The sequence below is a fragment of the Pediculus humanus genome, genomic scaffold (genome assembly GCF_000006295.1).
Source record: "Pediculus humanus corporis 1103172107436 genomic scaffold, whole genome shotgun sequence".
NCBI classification, from domain to species: domain Eukaryota; kingdom Metazoa; phylum Arthropoda; class Insecta; order Psocodea; family Pediculidae; genus Pediculus; species Pediculus humanus.
In genome coordinates this window covers 531,927-540,815 of record NW_002987058.1, presented here as the reverse complement: position 1 = coordinate 540,815, position 8,889 = coordinate 531,927, and the positions used below count along the sequence as shown (strand labels likewise).

At 23.4% G+C, this 8,889-nt stretch overlaps 3 protein-coding genes across 3 annotated transcripts; all 3 read right to left on the bottom strand.

Moving 5' to 3' along the window:
• Positions 1 to 676: 676 nt before the first annotated feature.
• Positions 677 to 3,464, bottom strand: Phum_PHUM088080 (williams-beuren syndrome critical region protein, putative; the record flags this gene model as incomplete). The annotated part of the gene is made up of 7 exons (XM_002423798.1): positions 677 to 1,068; positions 1,152 to 1,461; positions 1,552 to 1,808; positions 2,416 to 2,513; positions 2,599 to 2,653; positions 2,939 to 3,203; positions 3,330 to 3,464. 7 exons carry the CDS (start codon positions 3,462 to 3,464, stop codon positions 677 to 679), a joined length of 1,512 nt encoding a protein of 503 aa, XP_002423843.1.
• Positions 3,465 to 4,065: 601 nt separating this feature from the next.
• On the bottom strand, positions 4,066 to 5,489 carry Phum_PHUM088070 (Nucleoporin Nup37, putative; the record flags this gene model as incomplete). The annotated part of the gene is made up of 6 exons (XM_002423797.1): positions 4,066 to 4,158; positions 4,271 to 4,430; positions 4,512 to 4,728; positions 4,820 to 4,970; positions 5,050 to 5,253; positions 5,355 to 5,489. 6 exons carry the CDS (start codon positions 5,487 to 5,489, stop codon positions 4,066 to 4,068), a joined length of 960 nt encoding a protein of 319 aa, XP_002423842.1.
• Positions 5,490 to 6,166: 677 nt separating this feature from the next.
• Positions 6,167 to 7,885, bottom strand: Phum_PHUM088060 (uncharacterized protein; the record flags this gene model as incomplete). The annotated part of the gene is made up of 6 exons (XM_002423796.1): positions 6,167 to 6,234; positions 6,327 to 6,567; positions 6,665 to 6,863; positions 6,968 to 7,096; positions 7,244 to 7,379; positions 7,825 to 7,885. The coding sequence occupies 6 exons, from the start codon at positions 7,883 to 7,885 to the stop codon at positions 6,167 to 6,169; spliced, it is 834 nt and encodes a 277-aa protein (XP_002423841.1).
• Between the last annotated feature and the right edge of the window lie 1,004 nt (positions 7,886 to 8,889).

Below are 8,889 nucleotides of genomic sequence, written 5' to 3'. Positions count from 1 at the left end.
TTTCTTTTTACTATACTTTACAATTACATCCCATTATTATTATATTAATAACTTTTTACTTATTTATTTTATTTTTTTGTCAATAAATGTGCACGTTAAAAACAATTATGCAATATATATATATATATATATATATATATTATGTAATTTTTTTTTTTAAAATATCACTCGGTTAGTTATTGTAATAAATAAATGAAAATAAATTTAATTAATTAATTTATTTATTAAAATGCTCATGTCTCATGTAAAAAATTCTAGTCTAAATTTTAATTTTACCCGGTTATTATTTTGTTTTTCTTATTTATAATAATAATTTGTAATGATTGATTTTTAAATTAAATTAATAATTTCATGATTAATAACAATTTCAATAATTTAAATTTAAATTTAAAATTTTTTGTTATGTCAAATTCAAAATGAATACTAAATAATTTTAGGCTAAAGTACAAGCGAAAAAAAAAAAAAAAATTTTGCATTTTATCTATTTATACTGTTTGTTTTCAAGTGTGTGTTTGTTTGTTTGTATTTTTTTGCACAATTAATAATAATTAAATTAAAATTTATATTTAAAAAAAAGGAAATTATCATTTTTTCTCATTTTTCCTTTCAAAAATAAATTATTGTCATAGAAAAAAAAAAAAAAAAATTGGCATGACTGAATTTTTGGAACGTTAATTTAACCGTTAACGGTTCTTTCGAAAACGGCTATGAAAAAACCGTTAGTCAAATCATGTTCGGGATCGGAAAAAATACAATATTTACCGTGAGGATACCTGTCGGATCCTCTACGTATCCAAACATCTTTTAAAGGTTCGACTAAATTAAAATTTAAAAAATTTTCATTACCTTCGTCATCCGGCGTCGATTCATTCAACTTCGCCAAAACATCTTCGACTATTTTTTCATTTTCTTCTGCTAGCACCGAACAAGTTGAATAAACGACTCGCTTGGCGTTTGGAAATTTGGTTAAAGCGTGCAGTAACAATTTAAATTGAAAACCGCATAATTTTTTTATCCTTTTATTATTTTTCTTTTCACCCTCGAATATATTCATTCTGTCGACGATACCTGAAATAATAAACAATCGAATTTGATTATAGGTTTTTGTTTATTGCATGGCAGAAAAAAAAAATAATAGTTTTATTTTGTACCTGATCCAGAACATGAAGGATCGACTAAAATATATTCGACATCTTTACACCATTCCATTTGAGAATCATTTGCATCTGCATTTAGTTTAAGAGCATCTATGTTTAATGTGATCACATTATTACATCCAGAATTTTTAATCAAGTCGCATAAAACTTGATATCTATTGGGATCCATTTCACTCGCATAAACTGTTCCCTTATTTCTCATTATGGCTGATAAATGTGTTGTTTTCATTCCAGGAGCAGCACACATGTCCAGTGCGATTGAATTTGGTGTAGGTTTAAGCAAAAAGGCAGGTAGACAACTTGCCTAATCGAAAAAAAAAAAATATTAAATATTAATTTATAGATATTTTTGTAAGGTTCGAAAAAAAAAAAAAACAATCTGTGAACCACCAACCTTGTCTTGTAGTAAAATACTGCCATTTTGATAAAGTTCATTTTCATAAAATTGTACACTACTGGGAAAAACTAACAATTCCTTTATGTGAAAATCTTTTGTAAATGAATCGTCTCCTAAATTAGAAATGACTTTTATGAATTCAAAATAATCATTAGGTACTGGAATAAAAGTCCATCCATCTTTTCTAAATTTTTTAATTATTTCATCTGGCGTGTTGTACAATGTATTCACTCTAACATATCTAGGCTTTGTTACTAAAACAAAAAATACTTTTATAATATAAATGAAATTATTCAATAAAATTAATAATTTTATTAGTAAAAATTAGTTATTATTGATCAATCTCTCCAAATTTATATAATCTATCTTTGTAAATTATAAAAAATTTACAATGCTTCTTTTTCTTAAATAATTTTCGAAAACTGAAAAAACAAAATTGGAAATTACACTTTTTAATAATAATTTTTTATTACAATACACATTAATTACATCACTTTTGTATACACTAGTAAAAATAGAAATAAATAGAAGATATTTTTATCTAATGATCACACACTCACATTTTAAAAACTTTTTAAAGTTAATTATTACAAAAAAAAAATTATAATTTAAATATAAATAAGTTTGTTTACACTTTTGGGTAAGATATCATGTTAATATAATTATAAGTATAAAGAGTAAGCGAAATCGATTTAAAATTTAAAAATAATTCAGATAAGTTTTTCATTCGGACAGATCAATTAAATTTATTATATGCATCAATGCATCATGTTGTATATCTGATTCTAATACCAATAGGTGGGTATTAATTAATTTTTTTTATATTTGAATCAGATGAATCAGTTGTTTCAACTTTGTCACTATCATCATTCTTCTCATCGTTAACTTCTTGCTTGTATGCTCTCCAAACATATGAAATTATAATTATGTTGACTACGATAACAGCACAAATGAGAGACCTATGTCAACAAATAAAAACATATTAATTTAAAAGCATTGATTAAAATTTAAATTTGTCCAAAAGAAACTAATAAAGCAACTTACCATGCTCTGTTTGGAAATCCGACAATATTAAATTCATCTTTTAAAAGTTTATGAACTGCAAAATAAGTAAACAGAGGAAGAACAAACATTGCAGCACTATATAATAAAAAAACTAAAATCACACTACCAGTACTTTCCATTTTGATCCTTTATATACTTAAATTTATCGTAGATTACGTTAGTTGTTAGTTCTTCACACAAAATTTTTTTATAATTTGTTTATAATAATAGATTATTTTTGGAGAGATGAATCAATATCTTGTCTGTTTACTCCTTCATGAATCTATATTAAATTTCAAAAAAAAAAAAAAAAAAAAAGAAAAAAAAAAGTTATACAAACCTTTAGAACAAGTGTTTTTCAAATTAAAATTTATTTTCTTTAATAATTTTTCTAAATTTTTCTTATAGTTTAAAATTGTTTGAACGGGTTTGCTTTCACCTTTTAATTCTTTTTTACCGAAAAATAATTCAGTGATTAATATTTTTGCTAACCATGGTTGTAAACGGCTTTCGTTTTTTAACAATTTTGATTTCTTCATGAGTTCATCTAACTCATGATTATATTGAATTGCTTTTACGACTAAGGCATAAACGCCTTTAATATTCTACGATGTAAAAAAATAGGAAAAAATTTTTTGTTTTTTTTTATTAGTTAATAATAATAATAATACACGGTCAAGTAATTTTGTAACAAGTAAATAATTTTATATAAAATAAACGCGTGATATTACCTTATGACCACTTTTGTAAACAAGATCTTTTAAACTTCCACCTTCGTAAACTTTTTGTGCAATTAGAGAAGCAGTTTTATAAATACGTGGAACTTTTATGGAATGAACAAAACCATTTCTTGAAATATTGCTCATAATTCAATACTTGTTTCAGTTATAATCAATTTATTCTATCATCATTAAGAAAATCATAAAACTAAACAACTAAGAGTAATTCATTTTGGCACTGCTACCAACTTAAAACATACGTTAAAAATTTCGTTTCTGATTAAAAATTAAATATAGAAATAATTAATAAAAAAAAAGTTAATTCATAACTTGTCTCCAATAATTATTGTCCTTAAATTAAATTAAGGTAATTTTAATTTTTTAGGTATTTAATTTAAAGAGTAGAGTAAAAATTAAAACTTACTTTTACCAAAAAATGAATATTTTTGTGTTTTCTGCTAACCGAATAGCCATTTATAAAAAATCATACTAATTACTTTTCATTTTTAATTAGCAATCAATCAATCAATCAATACCTAAAATTTTAAATAAATTTAAAGTTATAAATTTGATTTTATCGCAAGTAATTAAAAATAACTAATTTATATTGGAAATTTTTTGTAGAAAAAAAAAAAAAAAATTTAATTTAAAGTAGTGAAAAATGTAAGAAAAATTTTATTAGTATTTAAAAAATAAAATTAAAATTACTTCAAATGATTTTAATGATGGCAATTTAATAGATTTTAGATTATTTTGGTAATATTTTAAAAATTGATAGTTTAGAATTATTACCGACACATAAGCAGGGTAGTCTATTGTGCCAGCTAAAACCGGCAAACACCTGAAAAATACAAATAATTTTTTTAGATTAAAATTAAATTATTGTTACCAAATCGATATGATTCATTAACATTTAGTACAAGAAAGATATTTATATCTAAAAAACTGCTCACCTCTAAATTTGCAGTAACTAACGTTTGTTTGCTTTTAATATTGGTGATTTTTAATGTATTACCAGGACGACCAACAGTCGCAACATAATTCTCATTACTTGGACTGCACTGAATTTTGTATCCTCCACCGGGATGTACTACTTTAGAATCAGTAGTTTGTCTAGAAAAAAAAAAAATTAAATTACATAAATATTAATTAATTAATAAAAACTCAAATAAGCAGTCGAAATAATTTACTAACAATGCAACATTAAAATCGGTTGCGATTAATTCTCCTGATGCTAAAATAACAATGACTTTTGATTGACAACTCATTGAAATACCAGTGAGAGGAACTATGCCACTCATAATACAACTAAGAGGTGTTAATGTCAATACATTGTATAATCTAATTATACCAGCTTTTTCTCCTACTAATAATTTTCCTGGATCTTCATGTCTCCATGTCAAACACATTCCTACAAATACAAATAATTTTAATTACTAAGAATGAAAAAACAAAAATTAATAAGGCTGGTTTTTTTAATGAGTCTAATTGTAATTGGATACCTGGTGAGCTTAGACTAAATGTTTTCAATAATTGAAATTGATGATTAACAGACCATAGCTTACATGTTAAATCATCACTCACAGACGCTAAATAATCTCCTTCAAGATCAAATGCACAATCATTAATGTAATCCATGTGGCCCTGAATTTCCTACTCGAGACATAAAAGTATTAAAATATTTAAATTTTTAAAAAAGGTATTTTAAGATGAATTAAAAAAAAAAAAAAACCTTTCTAGAATGATGTCTAGTAGAAACATCGCTTGAAAAAACTCTTAAACTGTTATCACTACTTGCAACACATATTTCTATAGTTTTGGGAATTTTAAGTAATGAAGTATTAGAGTTCCAAGAAATGGCATTAACTTTTTGCCCATGATAAAATTCTTCAACTGGTTCAAATTCAACTTCATGTTCAATATCTTCAAATTCTTCCTATAAAAATATATATCAATGAGTAATTTTAAACTTTACTTTGTGTAATAACTAACCGGCCAAGTATTAAAAAGCGGTGAAGAAAAAAATGTTTAATTTACCTGAAACTTTATGATTCCCACAACGATTTTATTTTTAAAAGCGATACATATTAAATTTTGTGACCATTCGTATATTGATAAACTAACATATTCAATCTTTTCATTAAAATCTAATTCATAAAATGGAACCGACATTACTACTAATTGAAGAATCTCTCATATTCATTAACTTTCCGCCATAACCACAGACGTAAACACACTCTATGAAAAACATAGACGTCATAACAAGTCTAAAAATTTACATAATGTTAAAAATTTAATGGAAAACAAAATGCTTACTTAATTAATAACAATTTACTCAATTAAAATAAGTAAAAATTATTAATCATTAAGAAAAAAAAAAAAAAAAAAAACTAAGTGCCCCCATATGTAAAGAAAATAATTAGAAATAAAAATCACACTTTTTTTTTATATAAATAATAAAATGATACAAAACTAATTAATTGGATTTAAATTTTTCAAATTTTTCTTATAGATTCACAATAACAAATAATAACAAATTTTATTAATAAAATATATAAATAACTATACTTAAATTTTTTCCCATTACAAAATACAAAAAATAGTTTTTTTTTTTTTTTTTTCAAAGTAAAATATGTTTTCTTAATGATCACAATGTAAATTTTAAATGATTTAATGATTTTTTGTGTGAAAAAAAAAAAAAAAAAAGTTAAAAAAAAAAAAAAATGGTGTATTTAAAATTTCACATTTAAACACATTTAAAGGCTATATTTAATTACTTAACCTAATCACTGGATAATAAATCTTAATCGATCAAACTTATAATTATGATGACTAGACAAAAATAAATTCTAATCAAACTTTCTTTTTATTTTATTTTTTAAAAATACTGGCAGTAATGATAAAGATGCAAAAATACCTAAAAAAAAAAGAAAAAAAGAAAAAAAAGTTTTTAATAAATTTATAAAAAATTAAAATGCAGTTGTAATGCTCCATATTGAAATATCATACCTAAAAGAGATACAGACTTCCATGACCATGAAAATTCTTCTGCTGATAATTGATGAAGCGTTTGTCCAGCTTGAATTGCTAAAAATGATGGAGGACCAACTCCTAAAAATGTTCCCAACCAAAATGGAAACAATGGAACATCAATGCAAGGGGCAACTATGTTTATAAACCAATTTGGTAAAAATGGTGTCATTCGTAAAAATAACATGTAATTCAGTATACTGTCTCTGTGTTTATTAACCTAAATATAAATTAAACATTTAAATAATAATTGTCAGTGTCCCACTTTTTTCCTTTTTAAAAATAATTATTTTAATAAGAATTAAACTAACACTTACTGTTTTCGACCACTTTGCCACTCTTTCCTGCCAATATTTTTCCACCAATTTTTTCCCCAATAACGAAGAAAGTAAATAACATAATGAAGCTCCTGTTGCCGAGCAAAAACAAACTAACATTAGAGCAAAAGGGAATGGATACAAAAAACCTGAAAGAATGGAAAGTGAAATGGATCCTGGAATGGCAAAAGTCTGTAAACTATTTTAAACAAATTAAGAAAAAAAAAATTAATCATTGATAAAATTAAATTAAATTCGATATTAATAATAAATTAATGATAAAAAAAAATAAAAAAAGGATACAATAAATAAGTAATAAAAAATAAGGCCAAAACTTGATTGTAATATTTATCCTTATATTTATCTAATACTTTTCCTAAATTTTTAGCATCTTCCATATGTAATGGCAACTTAACTACTGATTTTTCATTCCTGCAACGATATTAATAATAATAATAAAATATTAAATTAAATTTAAAAAAAAAAAAATTATTCTCAATTTAATTATTAATTGATTTGTTTTTTTAATATTTTTCAGATGTAAAAATTAGATATAATAGTTAATAGAAACAAACTTACTCTTCTAATTTTGGAAAACTCATGTAAATCCAAACTAATAACGACAGAGATATTAAAAATATAAAAATAACAATAACAAGAGCCGATTTGGTGCTACCTGGTTCACTGCTTTCAACTTCTGTCATTTTCCTCGAAACTGAAAATAAAATTTTGAATAATAATACTACTAAAAAAAAAAAAAAAAAACTCCAGATGTGTACATTTAAAATATTTAATCAAAATTTTACAACATTTTTACTGTAACATAAATGTTGCTTAATCACAAGCAAATTTTTTAATTATTACTCGTAGTTAGGTTAAATTTTAAATAATATTTATCAAATGGAATAATAAAGGAAATTTGTACTACTTCGAATACTTTAATAACATTTTATTAACGAATTTTTTAAAATTCAAATAACACAAAATAAAATAATAATAATAATACTACAACATAATAATAATATGTAAGGTAAAATTATTATTTAAAAATTTCAAAGCAGCAGTTGAATTTAAATACATAACGAATTTATATTTAAATCGTAATGAAAAAACTTAAAAAATCCTTTTTATCATAAAATAATGACAAAAAAATAAAATACCTTTAATTTTAGATTCTTTTTTAAATGTAACATCATCATCATATTCTTTCTTGGTCACCATTTTTACTAAATAATCATTTGAGTAGTACTCATATCAAATACTATTTAAATGATATTTCAAAACACGTCATTTAACAAATAAATATTTTGAAAAAAGAAAAATGTAAAATTAACATTAACGCCAATAACGGATATTTATTAATTAAATTTAAAAATAATTAATTTAATAACAGTAAATTATTTTAAAAAAAAAAAAAAAAAAAATTCACGTCCGAAACAAAAGTGGAATTAGATAAAACTAGGCGGGAATTGTTTTGTTTTTTAAAAGAAAGTGAAAGCTCAGCTTATTAATACAATAATAACAATAACAATAATGATAATTTTATTTATTTACGTGATATATATTTTTTATTTATAGATTTTAAAACGGTTTTCCTTCCCCTCTTCTCCCCTCCCCTCCCCTTCTTTTTCTAAGAATAATGATATGTATAATCAATAATAGAAATATTTTAATTATTATTTCCTTAATATTTTTTACCCATAAGCAAAGTAGATTAATGATAATTAAATATTTCACCCTCCACGTCATAAAGATTACCCCCCCCTCCCGATTTCCCCCCGGGGAAATGAAAGAAAAAAAAAAAGAAAAAAACTTTCACTACCTAAAAATTTAAATTTTCAGCAAAAAATAAAATTTTTTTTATTAACAAGATGGAGGATTATTATAAATAAATAAAAAATTATTATTATTATTATTAATAAATGACTCAATGGGTCTCATTAATGCAAATGATTTCAAAATTAAAAAAAAAAAAAATTTGGAGTTTTAGGTATTATGCGCACGTACACCTGGGTAATAAAATTAAGTTTTAAATAAAAAACAATTTTCAAATTTTATTCATTCATTCATGAGTGAATGAGGTGCTGAACATCTTAAATAAATTCAGGTACGTTTTCCATTAAATGACTATAGAAAGCCGAATGATGTAGTCATAAACTAAGGCTGAACATGTTTAAGTGCGTCTTAGTACGCCATTTTTTTTTTTAATAAATCGTCGTTTCTTT